This window comes from Dermochelys coriacea, chromosome 27 (genome assembly GCF_009764565.3).
Source record: "Dermochelys coriacea isolate rDerCor1 chromosome 27, rDerCor1.pri.v4, whole genome shotgun sequence".
NCBI classification, from domain to species: Eukaryota; Metazoa; Chordata; order Testudines; family Dermochelyidae; genus Dermochelys; species Dermochelys coriacea.
Genome location: NC_050094.1, coordinates 2,484,238 through 2,504,432, shown reverse-complemented (window position 1 = coordinate 2,504,432; position 20,195 = coordinate 2,484,238). Strand labels below are relative to the sequence as shown.

General features: G+C 55.9%; 2 protein-coding genes across 3 annotated transcripts in view; one reads left to right on the top strand and one right to left on the bottom strand.

The window, feature by feature from the left end:
* Positions 1-848: 848 nt before the first annotated feature.
* Positions 849-4,728, top strand: HIGD1B (HIG1 hypoxia inducible domain family member 1B). Its single transcript, XM_038385724.2, has 4 exons — positions 849-983; positions 2,312-2,415; positions 2,980-3,114; positions 4,515-4,728. Exons 2-4 carry the CDS (start codon positions 2,319-2,321, stop codon positions 4,577-4,579), a joined length of 297 nt encoding a protein of 98 aa, XP_038241652.1. The 5' UTR covers positions 849-983; positions 2,312-2,318; the 3' UTR covers positions 4,580-4,728.
* Positions 4,729-7,365: 2,637 nt separating this feature from the next.
* The window catches only part of EFTUD2 (elongation factor Tu GTP binding domain containing 2), a 36,798-nt gene continuing 23,968 nt past the window's right edge, over positions 7,366-20,195 (bottom strand). For both annotated transcript variants that reach the window (XM_038385264.2, XM_043503537.1), the window contains exons 16-28: positions 19,820-20,013; positions 18,696-18,807; positions 18,193-18,333; positions 17,512-17,613; positions 15,742-15,824; positions 14,906-14,992; positions 13,391-13,517; positions 12,764-12,851; positions 11,151-11,269; positions 10,427-10,521; positions 9,873-10,026; positions 8,418-8,525; positions 7,366-8,141 (exon numbers count right to left, since the gene is read on the bottom strand). In XM_038385264.2, coding sequence (XP_038241192.1) covers positions 8,046-8,141; positions 8,418-8,525; positions 9,873-10,026; positions 10,427-10,521; positions 11,151-11,269; positions 12,764-12,851; positions 13,391-13,517; positions 14,906-14,992; positions 15,742-15,824; positions 17,512-17,613; positions 18,193-18,333; positions 18,696-18,807; positions 19,820-20,013 — 1,506 coding nt within the window. In that variant the 3' untranslated portion in view covers positions 7,366-8,045. The remainder of the gene's footprint in view (positions 8,142-8,417; positions 8,526-9,872; positions 10,027-10,426; positions 10,522-11,150; positions 11,270-12,763; positions 12,852-13,390; positions 13,518-14,905; positions 14,993-15,741; positions 15,825-17,511; positions 17,614-18,192; positions 18,334-18,695; positions 18,808-19,819; positions 20,014-20,195) is intronic.

Here is a 20,195-nt window from a genome sequence, read left to right as displayed (position 1 = left end):
GTCGGTGACACCGCCCACAAGAGGATCTCCAAGCACTTTACCGGTGACTGGTCACTTGGCCGCACAGCCCCCATGTCGGCAGATATTAGTGTCCTCGGTTTACACATGTTCAAACTGAGGCCCCAGGAGGGGAAATGACTTGCCCAATGAATCAGTGCCAGACCTGGTGCAGAACCCAGGAGTCCTGACTCCCAGCCCCTGCTTTCTCTCCTAAGCAGACAACCCGGCCTTCCTCGTGGGGGTTGGGGGGGGCTGGGCTCTTCCCTCTGTACTAATGTTAGTGTGTGGGGCTGTGTAATTCCTGCCACCATCCTGCCACTGCCCAGCACCACCTGCCCCTAGGGGATCTTCTAGTCCCACCACTTCCCCCATCCCTCGGGCATGAGGGGCCGGGCACGGCCAGTGTCACTGCCTACCCATGGGGGGCAGAGGGCAGAGGCTTGGGGCCGTGTAAGGGGGCCCAAGGGATGGGAGCCCCGTGGTTAACGGGGCTGGCAGCAAAGGCAGGGCAGAGAGCTCAAAGGCTTGTTAGCAGGAGGAAGGCAGAGCCCATCCTGGGGTGGGGGTGGGGAGTCTGGGGGCTGTGAGCTACGACTGCGGGGGGTGGCTGGGAGACAGGGAGGGACAGGAGGCTGGTGGACACCCTGAGGTGCTGATGGAGCTGGGACTTTTCCCGTCTGTTTCTCATGGCTCAGGGAATCCTGGGCAAAGCCGGAGGCCTGGGTGCTCAGCCAGTGGGTGCGGTCTTGATTTCACCGGAGACCCTTTCCTCTGGGAGAGGAGCTGGAGTCCAGCAGACAAAGGGTTAAGGTCCCTGGAACTGGTGCCAAGTTACCAGCCCCCTCTCTGCTCTCTCCCCCTCCCCAGCCGGTGACTTTGCTGTAACCCTAACGTGAGGGGCTGGGAAATGTCCCTGGTGTGGACGGGGAGAGGAGATCCAGCCCGGGCAGCCTGCAGACCTAGCCCGGCAACACTGAGAGCAGGTAAGTGCCAGCAGACCCCTGGCACATGGCTCTGGGTCCTTTGGATGGGACCCGGTGAGTGCTGGACAGCGCCCAGGAGCCAGCAGCCTTGCCAGAGGCTCGGTGCCCTGCCTGCTTGTGCAAGGAGGGAGGTTCAGTGTCTCAGGTCACGGCGCTTCGCTCGGCTCTCGGCTGGGTTGAGCCTGCAGCTTTCTCGGCCACTTGGCAGAGCTGTTGGCGCTGGGGAAGCAGCCCAGGGATGAGGGGTTTGGAAATATCCATCACTGGGAAGCCTGACCATGCCGTACTGGTGCCCAGCGGCCCTGGGCAGGTAACGGCTGCAGAGCTGCTGAGCATTAGCAGCAGGAAATCTGCTCCAGCCCCATCCCCTGCGCACCTGGGCATGGACCAGGGGATGGCGGCTCCTGTATAGAGGGAGGCGGGTTCTCTAGCAGAGGGACGTCAGGACCTCACCCCCTCACAGGATGTACCAGCTACAGGTATTTTACTGCACACTGGGACCCTGACGCTTGCTCCCCACCGTGAACTCAGACTGCCCTGCTTTAGGACAAACATGGCCCTTCATGGTGTCATGCTCACAGGCCCGTCACTGACTGTAGCTACAGCTTATCCCTGGCTTGTGGCACATGACCAGCATCCCGGTTACCTGGGAATTGTCCCGCTGGCTCAGGGTCTGTCTCGGGGGCTGACAGTGGCCTCAGGTTGGTGCTGGCACCAGACAGGCCCCAGGCACAGCCTGGCCTTGGGCTGGCTGGTGCGAATGCCATGTCCCCTGCACTGCAGACCCAGTTGCACCTGTCCACAACGCCCGGAGCCCAACGGAGCGACGCAGGAGTGAGGCACCGGAGCCCCGCTGGCATCTCAGCCTCACGAGCCCATTGCTGGGGGCAGCAGGACACAGCACAGACCGAGTGGGTTCTGCTCTAGGAACCTCCCCCTGCCCCAGGGGGAACAAGTGGCTAGCAGTGGCCCAGCCATTCACATGCCTTAGCTGGGCAGCCCCTGGACAGGCCCCAGGGAGGCAGGATTCCTGGGTTCTGCCCCTGGCCTTGCCACCGACTTGCTCTGTGACCATGGGTGACAGACATCCGCCCCTCTCCAGGCCCCAGCTGTAAAGTGGGGAGACGGAGGGGGCGTGGGTTGTTCCTGTGGTAAGACACTAGGAAGCACGAGGAAATTGTGCTAGTGCAAAGCCCTGGCTGGGGGCACCAGGCAGACCCCAGGGTACAGCTCTATGGGGTAGGGTGGGGGCAAAGGGGACACTGGAGGAGGGGAGTCACTGACTGCTGGGTTTGGAAAGCTGGCTCATGGAGCCTGTTTGGCTGCAGGGGCAGGATGGTTATGGATGAAAGCCAGTGGGTCCCTGAGCGTGAAGGCACCGTCTCCACCAAGCTCCTGCAGAAGGCGGATGCGGCCCCGTTCGTGCCTGTTGGTGAGTGGGGGCGAAGGGGTGCTGCTGGGAGGGCAGTGTGCCCTGGGACCCAGTGAGAGGATGGCCTCAGGAGCTGCTCCTGGAGACTGGGTGGGGATGGACGGGGGTGGCAGGACTGGAATAGCAGAGCTGTGGCAGGTCAGATCTGAGCTGCGGGAGCTTTTATAGCACCTGCCCCACAAGCTGTGTGGCCACGAGAGGTGTGAAAAGCCCTTCCCCAGCCGAGCCAGGGCAGCTCCTGGCTTCCCACAATCGCTGGGTGCAGAGCGCTGGCTGGCATGTGAAATGGACCCATCCTCCGAGCCCAAGGGAGGGGAAAAGCTAGTAACTACCGGGCCTGTGTGCTGACCGGCCCCCGCAGGGGGAACCACAGCACGGACGGTGCTACGGGCAGGGGCTGCCGACGGGAGCAGGGTAGCACAGAAGCCAGGAAGAATAAAACAAACCAAAAGTACCAGGGAGGCCCTTGGCCAGCAGCTCACGTCACAGCATCAGCCTCCGCAATGCCTGCTGTGTGCCCCGGAGAGCCTCCCAGTGACCCAGCTGCCATGTGCTCTCCCACAGGCATTGGGGGCTTTGCCCTTGTGGTCGCTTATGGCCTCTACAGACTGAAGGCCAGAGGAAAGATGAAGGTGTCTGTGCACCTGATCCACACCCGCATGGCTGCCCAAGCCTGTGTGGTTGGAGCCATCACGCTGGGTAAGTGAGGGCTGGGGTATGCTGGGGCCAAGATGTACATGGGCTGTAGTTTAGGCAAGCTGGGACCACAGACGGGGGCTGCATTCTGCTAGGCACCGAAACCCCCGCCAGGGTGGTGGATTCTGCAGCAGCTGGATGGTGCGTTGGCACTGGCCACCTCTCCTTGGGGCCACGGCCTGAGTCACGCAGAGGAAGGGGGGGTCACTCAATCGGAGGGGTTGGTGCCAGATCGAAGGGACTCCTTTGTCACACACAGAATTGGGCCATGAAGTCCAAGGTCCCTGCCCTCAAGTACAAAGGGAGAAGCTTTGTCCACACCCAGGGCGGCTGCTGAATATCACCTTGTGCACCTGAATCACCCATACAGTAATGGGGCTGCGTCTGCAAGCGGCGTCTCCTTTCCTCCACCCTGCTGGAGAAACCTGCCTTCCTCCCCTTTCCCACCAAGTGCCGAGCCACAGCTTGAGACAACACAGCCCCTCTCTGCCAAGATGTGTGGAGGGGCCAGCGGGCAGGGGGGCCAGGCAGCGGGGGAACATCAGCCGGGCGAGGAAAGTGGTGCGGAAAGCCGATGGGCCCCAGTGAGCTCTCTGGACCGCGCAGTTAGCAGCTTCCAGCAGGCGAGTGTGTCAGCCCAGACGCAGGGCCGAGGCCACAGCCGCTTGGAAAAGCTCTCCTGATGCTAAGGCCCTGCCCCCTGGCCAGACTCCAGCTCTGCGATCCTGCAGCAGTTCGCTGGGCCTGACTCTCATTTATACTGCCAGCCCTTGCAGCGAGACTTGGGCAATTTGATTTGGGGGCTGGAAGGGAGCGTTGTGCCCATCCAGCCTGCCCTCCTGCATGGCCCCAGCCGGAGCGTTTCAGCCAGCGCTGCCTGCAGCGAGGCCAACTGGGGGCAGCTGAACTCAAGCAGGTTTTAGAGACACCTGAGCGAAGGCGAATCGCCCGCAGCCCGGGGGTAGCTGCATTGGTAGCTAAGTGCCCTCGCGGTTCGCACTTTACAAGCTTCTGTTCCCAGTTGCCCCCACGGGTTAGGCTGTCTGCTCCTCGGGAGTGGGTGAAGGGATCCCCAGAGCTCCAGAAAGAAAAGGAGGACTTGTGGCATCTTAGAGACTAACAAATTTATTTGAGCATAAGCTTTCGTGAGCTACAGATCACTTCATCGGATGCATTGAGCTGTAGCTCACGAAAGCTTATGCTCAAATAAATTTGTTAGTCTCTAAGGTGCCACAAGTCCTCCTTTTCTTTTTGCGAATACAGACTAACACGGCTGCTACTCTGAAACCAGAGCTCCAGGGCAGACAACGCTCTAGAAATACAAGTTATTTATCTGGCACATTCCTGGTGCCACTGTCCCTTTCCCTTTCGGGCCTGCGCTGATGTCACTGTCTCTCTTGCAGGAACAACCTACGCTGTGTACAAAGACTATCTGCTGAAACCGGCCGCGGACAGGGCCCGGAAATAGACAAGCGGAAGCTGCAGCATCTGCAGGCCACAGCGCAGCAACCTTCCCTTTGGGGAACCTAGGTCCCTGCAGCCCCGCGCTCCCTGGGGCTGCGGTTGTGTATGGAACAAATCCTACTTTTGCAGTTTATAAAGTTACAGGCAAAGGGAGGCTCAGCCCAATTCTTGGAACACACTTGGAGCTGGTGCAGGGGAGGTGCAGGCAGCACTTTCTGAGCTGGTCAGGAAGGCAGGCAGGAAGTGCAGGGCTCTGGGGGGCAGGACGCCTGGGTTCTATTCCCAGCTCGGAGGGAGAGCGCGTGGCAGGGTGCGAGGGCTCAGACGGCTGCATGATGGATGAACGGTGCCTGTGTGGCGAAGGCCAGGGCCTGCACTCCATGCCCTGCTCTGCACCTGGGTGGCCTGGCACTAGTGTCTCCAAGCTGCAGTTCCCAGAGCCGGATTAACCTTTTGTGGGCCCCCATGGGGGCAATGGAGCATGGTGCAGTGGGGTCAGTCCCTGGAGCGAGGGGCTGGCCAGGGGCATAGCATGGCAGGGATGGCCACGCTCCACCCAGCCCAGTGCAGGGCACTATTTACAAACCGGCAGTTGCCAGAGGCACAGTGGCCTGCCCGGCCCTGTGCTGCCAGCATGTCCCTTCCCCTTGGGGGTGGGTCCATGCCGCGCCACACAGCCCCCCACACCCAACACTGGAACAGCTCTTCAATTCCCTATGGCCAGCGCTCCCCCGATCCTGCCACAAGTGCACAGCACCCTGCACACCACTACCCCTGCCAAGTACCCCCCTGCCCACAGCCCCACAACTGCCCAGCACCCCCCACAGAACCCCACTCCCTAGCGTCCCAGCACCCACAGCTCTTCCCCACCCCCTCACAGCCCAGCACCCACTGCCCCCCAGACACCTCCTCCCCCACACCCTGCCTCCCGGCCACACTCCCCGGCCCTGCCGGGAGGTGACCGTTTGCCGGGCTGAGCCAGCAGCGCAGCCAGGGCTGGTCCTGGGGCGGGGAATTGCTCCAGCCCCTCGGGAGTGGTGCAATCAGCCAGGCCAGGGCCTGCCCTGGCCAGGCTCCCTCAGGGCCCACTTGTCTGGAGGGGCCCAGTCAAGCCCTCCCCCCACCCAACTGGCTGAGACTGGCCAGGCTTCTGCACCAGTCGCAGGTGGCTCAGCTCCAGGGAGACAGGTGGGGCCCCATGGGTGGTGGGAAGCAGAGGCTGTCTGGAGCTGGAGGTGCACTGGGGTCTGGCTGGGTCAGAGAAAAGCCAGCGGGTGGGGCCAGGGGATGAAGAGGAGCAAGTGGTGGGTGGGGTGGGGTGTGGCAGGTAGACTGGCCGGGTCTCAGAGCACAGGGCAAGCAGAGCAGGCTAGGGCCCCTTCTGAGCATGGGCCCGGCTCCATGGCGCCATTGTAAACCTGGCACTGGCAGTTCCCCCAGCTCTGAAACGGGGTAACCACCCCATCTCCTCTCCTTTGGCCCGCTTGTGGTCTGGGGCGGAGCTGTGCCAACAAAGGACTGCTGCAGGGCTGGGAGAGGTGCGTGGCAGGGTCCTGGGCCAGAGCCAAGCCATGCGACAGAGATCTCCATGGAGAGAGAACAGGGCTCTGGGCCCCCACAGGCTTGTTACCAACATGCACTGAACCCAGGCCAAACTGGTCTCCTTGGAGCCGAGCCCCCTCGTCCAGCCCCAGGTAGCCGTAAGACAAAGACCTGCTCTGTTAGGCAGCCCTGCTCTCCCAGCCAGCATAGGGCCAAGGGCCATGTTCACAGCCTGGCACAGTGCACAGGTGCCTGCCCAGAGGACAGGAGCTCATTGCTGCCGCCAGAGGCCTGACATCCCTAGGACTTTCCACCTTGCCTCAGCTCAGGCCAGCAAGACCCACATGAGTGAATAAAGCAGGTGCTCAGCTCCGGCTGGCTCCAGAAAGCCCTGGGAGCTGCAGACAGGGATGAGGATGGGACTCTGGAGGGGCCATGGCTAGGGGCAGCCCGGCAGTCACATGGAGCTGGAAAGAGATCAGGGACCAGCACAGTGTTTGCTCCACGAGACCAAACCCAGCAAGCTGGAGGGTGAACAGAGGCAGCCCCGAGCAAAGGTCCCAGGGTATGCGGAGAAGAGGTACGGCCTGGGCAGGGGCAGTGCCGGCTTCCCAACACTGACCTAGAGGGGGCAGCACTAGGGCTGAGGGGAAACGGTCAGTGTCCACCATGGGCCATTCAGGGAGTGGCCTCTTCAGAGACTGACAGGAGATGGGACCATTACTGTGCCACTGCTGGCTAGCCCGGAGAGAGTGCGGGCTGGCTGGAAGCGGGAGAGTGGAGTGTGATCTGGGGGAAGGGGACATTTTGATTTGCAGAGCTACGTTGGAAGGCAAACACGAGAGCACAGGCACTGCACAGTACGTATGAGGCAACAGCCACAGGGCTGCTGAGAGAGGCTTAAAGCTCAGGCAGCACCAAGCCAGCGTACCGGTGATCCCCCAGCCCGTGAGCCACAAGCTGCAGAGATGGGAGCAGTGACCCGGCCACGCAGCAGGGGTGATTCACACTAGCGCATCCTGCTTGTTGGAGAATCCACATGGGGGCTGCACTGAAAACTGCTGAACCCAGCACACACCTCCCCCAAGAGGCAGATGGACCAGAGGATGGCTGCAGCTCACAGTAGAGAAGCAACGGTCAGAGGGTCCTTGCTTCTGTGCTGGCTACTGGCTCCAGGGGTCACGATGTGGGCTCTGAGCCAAGCATCTCTCCCTCTGGGCAATGGGACCCCCGGGACAGAGACACATGCCAGGGGAGAGGGGTTTTATTCAGTCTTTACAAAGCTCAAAAATAAACTCGTACAAAATAGAAATAACAATCCAGACTGTCAGGAGGTCCAGACTCCCGCCACCCGTTCCCTGCAAGGTCACTAACAACCCCCCAGACACAGGCCATCCCCCTTCCTGGGCACCCCAGGAAAGGCTCTGTCTCCCCCCCAGGAAGCCTACGCACGTCACTGGCTGCAGGAGCTTGGTGGCAGCTCCCAGCTTTATCAGAGGCACAGGCGGACGGCTGAACCCAGCACGAAACCCCTGCACAAAACTTCAGTTTGTCCCTGGTAACCCTAACACCATGTTCACTGGGGGAACAGGGGTGTGGATTAACCCCTTTGGGCCTGGAACTGCCACACGCGGCTACAAAATTCACTTGTACACAGCAATGGAAGTGACGGTGCAGGGGACCAAGAGTGATATCAGCCATGTCCATATTGTGTCGGTCTTGAGTGCAGACTCCTGGCCTAGGGAGGAACTGAACACACACAGCCTGTAAGCTCATGGGTAAGGCTACTTCTGAGGCCTTAGCACATGCAGTACCAGGGCAGCCAGACTGCAAGGGAGGAGACGTTTGCAGGACGATGAGGAGGAGGGGGAAAGAGCTGGGCCGGCAGACACTGGAGCAGTCTCTGGTTAGCCTCTGCGGCAACACGGTCACATGGGGTAGTTCAGAACAACATCCTGCTTGGCTAGCTCCAGCAACATAGGGTCGTCGAAGAACTTGCTGATGCTCACGTCCTCGCTCAAGCCCTGCGGAAGGAGAAGCAGCAGCGTGAACTGGAGAGGTAAGAGCCAGCAGAGCTCCCAGAGATCCGAGCAGCCCACCCTGATGCGTTCAAAGCCCTGCTGAAAGACCCTGGGAAACAGCGCAGCCATTCCAGCAGCAGTGCAAGGGATGGCTCTGTGCATAGGGCAGCATACTGAGTCCAAAGCACAGCTGTGGTGCAAGGGGCAAGTTGGGCCCTGTGAACTGTGCAGATAGGGGAGAAGAGTCAGCAGAGTGGGCGAGGCTGCTGCTGGCCTTACCTTTCTGCGCCTGGTCTTGATCATGAACTCTCTGGCCAGGTGAGGTGCTGGCTGGGGCTCCAAGGGCCGGATGACAATACTCTTGTCCAAGGGGTCTCCAGGCACGATCTGAAACACGGGCCAGGAAGTCAGCATGGGAGAGAAGAGCCCCGGAAGGATCCTGGGAGCAACCCTCAACTAGAGCAAACTGGGCGAAAGCCTAGTAAATCCGAGTCCTGGTGACTGCCGTCACTGCCGCTGACAGCCAGTCTGCCTGTTCCCCGTGTGGGGCTAGGCAATTTAATCTTCCACAGCATCACTAACTGTGCCTATGGGTATCATAGCTACACAGCTGCAGGCTCGCTCAGTTATTGCCACCAACAGTCCCTGACGGGTTAATCTTGGCTATATTCTACCTCTTTCGGTTTGAGCACTGCCACGGTGACAGCCAGTGGAGAAGAGGTGTTTGCAGAATGCACTAAGCTGCGTATTGGTTCCAAAGCGTCACAATCAGCTTTAGGAAGGTATACATGAGCCGACTTGTTGCTGATTTAGTTGGGGTTGGTCCTGCTTTGAGCAGGGGGTTGGACTAGACACCTCCTGATGTCCCTTCCAACCCTGATATTCTAGGATTCTATGATTCAGTCAAAACCAGGAAGGGTTTTGTTTTCTGAAACCCAAGGTGTGTAACCCGTCTCACAAGCGTGGAGGCCAGATCCTGAGCCTAGGCCCCAGGACCTTCTGTAACGTGCATGCCATGCATGAGGAATTTACTCATCATCGCAGAGATACGGCCGCCTGCTGGCAGCTCCCACTTGAATGGAGGTGCTGGCTCAGGGTTCATTCTAATGGGAATTTCCAAGCCAAGGAATTACAGTCCAGCCTAGTAGTCTAATGTCTCAGGTGCCCATTAGTAGGGAACTATTGCCTGCTCCTGCCGAGGGGGGACTTGCAGCCCCAGTGTTTTAGGCATCTCTACCATGCCAGTACGGTCTGAGGCCCACAGCTCAGCCGGCACTTTCACAGAGTACAGAGGCACTGAAACAAGTTCTTTAATAGTTAACGGCTGAGGCAGAGCCTGTGGGCTCAAGGGCTAGTGCCCTGCACTGCAGAAACCTGGATCCCAGTTCCTGGCCATGGTTTCTTGCTCCCTGAGTTGAAGGGCTGGGAGTGCCACTGAGGCAGCTTCCTGTGTCACCAATGAAAGACCCATTAGTGCCCATTAAGCAGCAGTGAAAGGGAGCCCATCCAGACCACCTCATCCAGGGGGAAGCTGCACTATGGGACTGGTCATCTGGCTAGCAGCAGTAAATTTACAGCTAACATACAAACGGGAAGGGAGCAGAGGCTCCTCCCGACCCCCGAGGGCCTGAAATCATCCATGCCCTTTGCTCGTGGTACACAGCGAGGCTGGTGGGGCACAGGCCTTGAACACAAAATGCCCCCCCCCACGGCTCAGACGGTGGAGACACTCACCTGCCAATGGTGGAAGACGGACAGAGAGAAAGCTTGTCCCTGCGTGTGAGTCCTCAAGTCAGTCTCAAACCCAAACGAATCAATGGCTGGGATAAAGGCTTTGATGGTGTAAAGCGGGGAGCCTGGGATTGGAGCGTCCTGAGTCACATGACCTCTGGTGAAAAGTCACAAAGAATTAACCCTCCCACATCTTCCTTTTAGGCATCATCTGTTAAAACATCCCATTGACATTACCTCTGTTCACCCCACCATTGTGAGCACTGCAGGAGAGAACCACATACACAACGGACTGAATCGGATCTCGAGCACCCCCTATGGCTGAAGTGGGGGCTCCCCGAAACACACTCGCCCCTGCATTGGGGAGCAGTTGAGATCTGCCAGAGAAGGTTTCATGCAATGCCACTGGAAAATGAACATCATGACTGCACATATTGCAGCTCTGATTTCCTCACGTGGCCTGCAATCCCAAGGGGACATCACTTTGGGCAGAGTCGCCACTTTGCAAACACACCCACGACGGCATCCCACGGAGCCATGGTCTCCCTACAGCTTACCTCCGCCGGGCCAGCACAGTGTACACTGCAGACACACAATCAGCAGGGGCCTGGACCTCCACAAAGTAGTACGGTTCCATCAGCCGAGGAGTGGCCTGGGAAAAGGAATGGGAAATAAGATGCCAGGCACAGACCGAGCCCAGGCCCCAGGTGTTCCTATAGGCCAGGAGGCAGCACACATGTGTGAACTGGAGACGGACAGCACTGTGGGCACATACAGGAAGGACCAAGAGTTACTAGAGGAGGGATCCTGACCCCGCTGGCCAGGCTCCTGACCTGCTGAATGCCTTGCAGCAGATAAACAGAACCTTGTGGAGCTGCTGCAGACGTCTGGTTTGTTCTACGACCATCCCAGAGCAAATCCACAGAGGGAGGATCTCTCGTCTTGGCTCAAAGCATCCAGGCTGCTCCCTCCTGGTCTCAGCAGGCCAAACACAGTAATGGACCTGGAGATGGAGCAGATTCTCGCAGGTTTCCAAACAGACTGGGTTTACTCTGTAGCACAGGCATGACACTGTTATCGCTGCGCCTGCCTCCTTCTCTGGGGACTGGGAAGACTAATTGATGATGAGTTGATTTAGGCTGAAAATGTCTCAGGGCAGGAATTCACCACGCACCTCCACGGTACTTACCACCCACACAAACCCCACAGTTCCACACTGCCCCTGAAGGAGACAGAAGCTGTGTTAGGCCCTGGCCTCACCCTGCCCAGCACAGGCCTTACCATGAGGAAGGCGGAGTACACAACCCTCCTTGCAGTTGGGATAATCTGCCCTCCTCCCCGGTGCAGCGGCTCTTGAGCAATCACAGCGTCCAGGATCTTAAACTTCACATTGCGGATCACTGAGCGTGGGAAGGAAGAGAGTAGGGAGCGACTGATGCCGTGGCTGGAGGAAGTCCCATTAAGAGTGGAAGGCTAACCCTTCCGCAAAGACCAGCCCAAACCGCACATACTCAGGGATCATCACGCCCAGCGCAGACACAGAGCTTGGTTTCACAGGAACAGGGGAAAGGCCAGAAGGGACCACTGTGATCATCTAGTCTGACTTTCTGTGTAATACAGGCCACAGAACATCTCGGCCTTAATTCCTGTTTGAACTAGAGCGCATGTTTTAGGAAAACAGCCAATCTTGGTTTAAAAGTATCCAGTGATGAAGAATCCATTATTTCTAGTGTAAATTTGACTACCTTTAACTTCTAGCCATTGGAACTTGTTACACCTTTGTCTGATGGACTGATAATGGACTCTTCAAAGTTTTGTTCCCCATGTAGGTACTAATAGATAAGGCTGCAAGTTTGTCACGGAGGTCACAGTTTCTGTGTCTTTCCGTGACATCTGCAGTGGCCATCGCTGTCCCACCCCCAGCAGCCACAGGAGTTTAGGTGGGGGGCTCAGGGCTGGGGCGCACGAGGCGATTAGAGTTCTGGACGGTGCTTACCTCAGGGCAGTTCCCCGGAAGCAGCGTAATCCCTCCGCTCCTAGGGGAGGCATGGCCAGGGGGCTCTGCGCGCTGCCTCCGCCTGCAGGCACTGCCCCTGCAATTCCCATTGGCCGCAATTCCTGGTCAATGGGAGCTGCAGAGCTGGTGCTCGGGGAGGAGGCAGTGTGCAGAGCCGCATGGCTGCGCTTCTGCCTAGGAATGTTGTCATTTTCGGGAAGGCGCGGAGCAGGGTAGGGAGCCTGCCAGCCCCGCCACCCAGCACCAACGTGGGTCCCAGGCCACATGCCACTCCCACTCCCCTCCCCCCGAGCACCCGTGGTACCTCCCTGGGCCACCCCCCTCCCCAAGATTTAGTCAGGGGTATATAGTACAAGTCATGGGCTGTGAATTTTTGTTTACTGCCAGTGACCTGTCCATGACTTTTACTAAAATACCCGTGACTAAAACATAGCCTTACTTATAGACTGTGATCAAGTCATCCCTTAACCTTCTCCTTGGCCAGCTCTTTTAAAACTTTTGGAGGCAAGTTCTCTGGATCTGCTGATTTAAAAATGTCTAGCTCTAGTAGCTGCTGTTTAACATCCTCCTTACTGTTGGAATGGAAAGTATTTCAGCAGCATATGACATCTGATTTTTCCCCAAACACAAAACAGAAATATTTATTGAATACTTCTGCCTTTTCTGCATTGTTAGACATCTAGTCCAACACTCTGTATAACAGACCACAGAGCTCACCCAGCGAGTCCTGTTTGGACAGCAACACACCTGGTGGTTAAACCAGAGAAGACCTTTTGCCCTGGGGCATATCATAGACAGATAATTTGGCTGCCAAAGGGGAGGAGAATTAATTCTTCTTGTTTTATTATTTGCATCTGCCCCAAGTTATCTTACTTACACTCATCACAGAGGGGCCCTTCCCTTGTGCCCCACTGGAACCCCTGTACGATGCTGTCCTTCACAGAGCCCAGCAGGGCCTTATCCACCTACACAGAAACAGACACATTACAAATCAGTGCTGCTGCATCCAGCCGCAGCAAGGGAAAGAGAGGGACCATTCTCAAGAGTGAATTCTTAGAGTAGCAGCATTGCTTTGCACTTCTAAGGGCATTCCAATCATGATGCAGATAGTCTCTTCCTTTGACAGAGGGGTAACAATAAGGCAAAGAGCTCAGAGTCAACATTTCAAAATTTGGCAACTTGATCCATAAATCAAAGTGGCTTGACATATGCGGGAGCTAAGCAACTCTGGATCATAGGGCACTTAAGCCACAAGTGGCTGGGCCCAAAGTCAAGGCAAGTCAGTGACAAAGCTGGGACTAGCCCATAGATGCCCTGTTAGCCCGCTGTTCTAACCAGTAAGACAGCACTCTTGCAAAATTACAGCTCCAGACCCCTCCTGCCAAGGCCTGGGGAAAACATGTCGCCGCTGAACACTGCAGGGTAGACAAAGTTGCCCCAAGTCACTGCAGTGTGACTGTGCTCCTCACATCTAACTTCTTTCCTCAGGGCTGCAGTTCCTCACCTCCGAGGGCAGCGTGTCATCTACTAGAATGTTTGGGCCAGTAGCGTCTGGCCCAAAGGCCCAGATGGAGCGGGCAGCCAACAAATCCCAGTCATACTTGGTCTGAAAGAACTCGCCCAGCTTCTTCCTGATGGGAAGGGAACAGACAGGGAAAACGTTAGACAGCCCAGATCCTGACTCACTGAGTAGAGACATGCAGGCACAAAGCAGGCTCATAGCTCCTCCTGCTCTTAGGGCGGGTCTACATTACACAGTTAGGTCGACGTAAGGCAGCTGCAGCCTTCCTCCCACCGATGTAAGTGCTCTACTACACCGACATCATAACTCTACCTCCATGAGAGGCAAAGGCTTATGTTGGTGTAGTTAAGGCGACACAGTGTTTGTGTAGACACGTTTCAGAGTAGCAGCCGTGTTAGTCTGTATTCGCAAAAAGAAAAGGAGGACTTGTGGCACCTTAGAGACTAACACATTTATTAGAGCATAAGCTTTCGTGAGCTACAGCTCACTTCATCGGATGCATTGTAGACACTGTGCCCCTTACATTGGCGGTCTTGTCAATTTCATTGAGCTGTGATATTGACAAGAAAGCCCCCACTCCCCTGGAGAGATGGGAGGCTGGACCCTGCTCCTTGCTAAGAGCCGGGTCAGCTTTGGACCCCAGTCCTAGCTGGGAGCCTGGGTGAGAAGTCAGGGGCAGCCCCCTGCCCACTCCCTGCATGGAGCCTGGTAGCCTTGTCAATTTCAAGCTGGGTGAGCCCTGAAATTGACAAGGCTGCCCAGATTACAGCAGGGGGCGGGGCCAAGAAGCCAGGGCAGCTGGACCCCACTGTCCAGTGGGGAGGAGCCCCGGGCAAGCTTCTCCCAGCTCCTGGAGGGGGTGAAGAAGCCTCGACCGTTTAACTCCTGCTCCCAGTGGGGAACAGGTAGGGGAGAAGCCCTGGGTGGCTTCCTTCATATCCAGTGGGGAATGGGGGGGGGGTGAGGTGTGAAGCCCCTGCTCCTGGTGGGGAACAAGAGTGGGTAGCTTTCCCCACTCCCTGAGGGGAACGGAGGGCGGGGAGAGGGGGTAGCCAGCAGGAGTCTGGGAGTCTGTGGGGCAGCCAGGCTCCTGGCAGGGAGCTGCTAGCAGAGCTAAGAGACCGGACTCTCAGCTCCCCAGACTGCCCCTTTTAGGTTGGTGGAAGCGCTCCTGGTGAGGCCACGCACCACTATCCTCCACCCAAGGAGGATAGCGTGGCACGTGCCACCACAGCAATTACTGCAGTGGATGTAAGTTGACCTAATATAGGTTGACTTAGGTTTGTAGTGTGACATAGCTTTAGCCTCAGGGTGACCCACGGGCCGTACTAGGGCTGCTCATGGACTGGCAGGGTAGCACATTTAAAGACACCGTCCCTATTAGGTTCCTCTTCCTCAGGGCTATACACTGATGTTGTGCGACTTCCAGAGCCGTACATTTCCCTCCAGTTCTTCTACACACACCCACAAAGCCTCTGCTCTCCAAATTAGCCAGACCTGTTCCAGGTGATCTGGACCACCTCATTCTCAATGTCCTCCGCGAGTCCCTTCTCCAGTGGCTCAGCAATCATTGTGATCTTGTTCCTGTGCAGAGAGAGACGATGCCAATCAGCTAGTCGCAGAGATGGGAGCTTTCCCAGAGGGCAAGCTACACAGTTAGCAGCAACAGACTGAAGTGAAAGGGGATGAGGAACCCAGAGAAAGTTACAGTGGAAAAATACTTTTCCCCTTTTGTTCTGTGGGAAACCACTGTGTTTTTACAACAGCTGCATGCACAGTATAACGTCTGGAACATGGCTAGGGAGATAAAGCTAGCCACACATGTGTCAGTTTACTGCCTGTTTATATTTCCAGGACTGACTCGCTCACAGCTCTTGGAAAACCAGGAGACCCAGAGTTCTAACATGGGAATGGCAGAACCTGGAGCTCAGCAGTCAGAAGATTTGCAGATGATGATGTGCAGTGGAATTTGATTAGAATGAGCCCTGGACAGTGGGAAGCACATATCAAAACAGAAATTCCAGTTCACAGAAACTCCTGTTAGGTCCCTTCCTGAGGTCGGTGTAGGACTGTGCCCTCTTGTACACTACAGAGGGCTGGAAAGAGGGGTTGCCAGACCTGATCACATGCAAGGTCCATCTAGCCCAGTACCCTACCTCCAACAGCTGCCAGTGCCAGGTGCTGCAGAGGAAAGTGCTGGTGTGGTATAATGTGCCCCTTCCCTCATCCTCCTAACCACAACAGAGACTGGCTTCAGTCCAGGGGAAGGGGTTCCCACTGTCTCCCATGGGGATACCATTTCAGAGTTGCTCTGTCGGGTCATTAAGCCTTACTTCTTATTGGGGGTCTCAGCAAAACACTTCAGGGAGGAAGTTTCCACAACAGTCTCACAGAACGTCACAACCGGATCAGCAACCTTTAAAAACAAACAACAGCAGCAGTTTGTGCCTTTTCTTTGAACCTTTCAACTTCACAAACACACTTTACACAGGGACTGTCTGAAACCTTCTAAATCTCCCATTGTTACCAGCAATGCCTGAGATCACTATAATCAAAAGCAACGAGAGAAAAATCAGGTGCCTGTTTTGTTCAGTATTTCCTTTGGGCAACTGGCAGCACTGGGTGTTGAGTCAGCATCCCCACTCGTCTCAGCTAGTTAGGCTGCCCTGGACAGTTGTGGGTCTTTCACAGCAGCAAGGGAGAGAAAAACATTTAAAAACCAAGGAAGTGTGATCGTGAGGCCACAAGGGGCTCTGGGCAGGGGTAGCTCTGAAAACAGTTCTCAGGGTTTGAAATTGACTGGATTTCAACTTGACAGTGTCCCTTTAAGGCACCTGGATCCAGGAGACTGGCTCCCTAGGTTATACTCTGAGCCCCATGCACTCTGCAGCACCATGGGACCGAATTCTTCAGCAAACATCCCTAATGTGAACGTACTGCAGCTCCATGAAATACTCTTCATTCCCACTTCTCCCCTCCTCTCCCTAAACACCTGCCCCCAACTGGGCCTCAGGGCTGAAAGTGCTCAGTGACCTACTATGCAGTGGGGATTGTTTACAGCAATGGCTATTTCTGACAATGGATTTTTTCTCTGTGTTCTCCAGGCAGCCCAGCTCTGTGGGTCTCAGTTGTCATGGTGCCATCTGGGCAGCCTGGCTCAGAATGGCCTTTCCCCCATGTATGTCAGAGGAAAGGGGAGCTTGTAGTGAGCTTCGGTGGTTCATGTCAGTTCTCAGGCCTTGGCTGTTCCACAGGTAGCATAACTACCCAGCCTACACTTCTGGCTCTGCAGCTCCCACTCCCTGCTGCCCAGCTCCGCGGAACAGAAGTTCGAGAGCTACAGTAGGTCTCGGCAGGAAACAAAACGCCGGGTGCCTGCATCTGGCGAAACAGTAACTTCTGCAGCAAAAATGCTGGATTCTATGGCATCTTGGAAAAACACCAAACAGCAAAACTCAGGAACCGTGGAGATGACAGGATCCAGGCTGTTCACTCCTCTCTGAGCCAGCCACTGAGGCTCTCTGCAGTCAGACCTGCATTGGTTACACTCCGTTCAGGTTTTCAAAGTTATCTTTGCAGCCATAAGGGCTAGAAGCTCAATTTTAAAAACATGAAGCTGAGATTCTGAGGCATGATTCTGTGCCAAGGGACGCACAGGGCCCTGGCTGTCTGGAGGGATGTATTTGCTTTCTTTGAAATTAAGAAATAAAGGGCAACTTCTCCCCATGTCCCTGAAACTCCGGAAAGGGAATAACAATTCTTTGCTCTTCTCTAGTGCCTGTCATCTGAGGATCTCAGACATCCCAAATCTCACCCGTCCTGCGAGGTATGTAAGCATGTTTCACAGAGGGATAAAGTGAAGCCTACAGAAGGTAAGTGGCTCGTCCAAGGTCACGCAGCAAGTCAGTGGCAGAGGTAGGAATAGCACCGCGCTCTGTCTCAGCAGACAGCAGTCTCTCTACACCTCAGGAGCTGCAGTCATGAGACCCTCTGGAACAATAGGCTGGGGGCAGCAGCTGATTGCCACATTCCCAAGGGAGAGGAAGTCCTGTTTTATGTACCCCCAGTAATGACCACAGGAAAGGTTCATTTTGCTTTCTCACCTTGATATCAATCTCTGAATACATCTTCCGTAAGTCATGCATCACACAGTCCAGGTACAGCTCCCCCGTCCCCAGGATCACATGCTCCCCAGATTCTTCCACCTGAAACAGATGGCCCAAGCTACAGCACCGCATTCCTTCTGACCTAGCCCCTTCCAGCTTTGTCCACAAGGCCAAGGTAAACTTATTACAGTCAGAGAACCTAGAGGGAAAGGTCCCGGCTCCTGAGTCTAATCAACAAGGCAAGTGGACCCAGCTCCTGGCTTGCTGAGAAGGAAGAGCAGCCCCAGCCCTAGGTTCCCACCAAGGGACACTGCAGGATGTGCTGCAGAACTGTTTGGCTGTGAGGGAGCACACAGTTACTCTGCTTCCAGCCTCTTCTTGCTGGAGATACAGGCTCTGTGGGAAACTTGTACCTTCATCTGGCCTAGCCCCCTGCAGCAAAAGATGCTCTAGGGAATGACGTAGGGTTCACCCCTTGGAGGGATCAAGGTCAGCTATTCCATGCAGACTAATAGCAAGTGAGTTTCAGGGAAGAGAACGGCAAAGCCAAAAATGGATTGGTTTTGACCATTTAAAGCGTTAAATGAAGACAGCACAAGGGGGCCCAAAGAACAGGGCAGGGCCTGGGAGCAGCCTAACCGGGGGCACCTGGATCAGCCTCGCCACAGCCACACACACCTTGGTGGTGAGCGATGGGTAACTCTTGTTAACTTTCCGCAGGCCATCCAGCATTTTAGGGAGCTCTGAAGGGTTGACTGGCTCCACGGCTATTTTGATGACAGACGTGGTGTTGAACTTCAAGGGACGGAAGATCTGAGCCTGAAACCAAATCAGAACCATCAGTAAGATTCGGGTGACAAGGGAAATCTCTGCTTTGTAGGACGACCATCCCTTGGAGCCTGAAGTCAGCCACAGTACATGCCCCTGTCATTGCTGGGACAGCACCATGGACCAAGTGCAGGCTAGTAGGAGGCCACCTGCATTCATAGTGGGTTTTATTGTATTGACAGGCACAGCCTGGCACTCTGAAAACTGGTAATCCACAACGGGGCTGCCTTGCTCATGGGAGAAAGTAACATTCTGGTTGGAGGAAATCACTGCCCCCAACCTGACCATCCTAGACAGTCAGCAGACTCCCTCACACTCCCCTACTGGGAAGGATGCTGAGTCACGCACAGTACCTCCTCATTGCCTCTAGGCTCTGTGATGGTTGCAGTCTTCACAATGGGCTGGTCCACCCCCTCTATTAGGATCCAGTTGCCAGCAGGGACCCGGTTCACCTCTATATGGTATCTGAGGTACAGAATGGGATAGCACACCCATTAGTCACCGCTGTCCCCATGCTGTCCTTCTCTGTTCATCTGCCCTCTCACCCCCTGGTTCTCAGACAAATATGTCTGCACCTTCTTCCATGCTGCCTGTTCCCTGTGGAACAATGCCCCTGTGCTGAACAGGAGATTGGCTGCCCTCTTCTTCTGCAAACCTCTCTTCTGCTGCAACTCCAAGCATGCAGACAATGCTGATAGGGCTCCAACAAGGTTCTAGATGGGTGGTTATGTCTAGGGCTGATTAACCTAGGCAAACATATACTTCTCCTGGCCAGGAGGGGATGGGAAGGGCTGGAGAGTGAGCGTGCCTCACACTCACCTTGTGGTGGCAGCTCCTGTCCTGCAGGGGGCTGGGCCTGACTCCCTGCTTCAGGTGTCACAACGTGGTGTATGGGGGGGGGGGGGGTCGCAGCACCACTCAGGTTTGGCCAGCCCTTCAAACCTGAGCGATGCGGTGACCAATGCTGGGCCCAGCCCTACAAGATAGGACCACCCTACATGCTCAGTCTCCAGCCCTCCTGCACCCCACCAGAGCCGCCCCTCTGCACTTGGCCAGGATTAGTGTTGTGATGCTGGAGTGGAAGGCGAATATCTGTGACGATGGTAGCATTCAGTTGGAGGTCACTTAGTAAAAAGTTTGGGACCCACTGGTCTATCGGATAATGGTAAAAGAGAATGCAAACACATCTATAGCTGTACTGATCATATCCTTCTCTGCACCCTTTGAATGTCACTTATCCTCTCCCATTGCAAGATCTTTGGGGCTCAATGGGTATTTTGGCTCAATTTCGTAAACTCAATGTAGCCTCAATCCAGTCTGTCACTCTGGTACTTTTCACCACACTAAATGCACCCCTCCCCGCCTCCAAAGCCCTGAGCTTTTCTCCCTCACATTGCAGCATCAAGAACAGCAGCAATGAGTGGGGACTCCTCTCCCAGACTGCCGAGGTTTGTCCTCTTCACTGATACCCTGGTACCTTGCCACTGAGATCCAGAGCCGTCCCACAGTGCAGATCTGGGAATCCTCTTCATCCTCCAATGTGTAATTTTCTCCCAGTACCTTCACAGGCTGCCCTGCATGGATGGTCCCACTCAGCACCCTGCCAAAGGCGTGGAACTGAACCCCATCGTCTGTGCTGTACATTTTCGTGGTGTGACACATTAGTGGACCCTTCCCCCCAAAAAAGAAATCAAAGTAAGTCACTCCCAAAACAAACTCACAAAGCAGATATTAGACCCATGTGGGATTATCAGGAACTCTGTCTGAAAATCCACAAGGAACAGTTTTCGGGTCCTCAATTTTCTTCCTCTGCCTGGAATTCCCTCCCCATTGGCCAGACTCCTGGAAAGAGC

Bases quoted from the DNA above. Each gene is read 5' to 3' on its own strand.
- HIGD1B (XM_038385724.2), top strand. From the start codon at position 2,319: ATGGTTATGGATGAAAGCCAGTGGGTCCCTGAGCGTGAAGGCACCGTC. The intron at 2,416-2,979 runs GTGAGTGGGGGC...GCTCTCCCACAG, and splicing joins GGCCCCGTTCGTGCCTGTTG to GCATTGGGGGCTTTGCCCTT. The intron at 3,115-4,514 runs GTAAGTGAGGGC...TCTCTCTTGCAG, and splicing joins GGTTGGAGCCATCACGCTGG to GAACAACCTACGCTGTGTAC.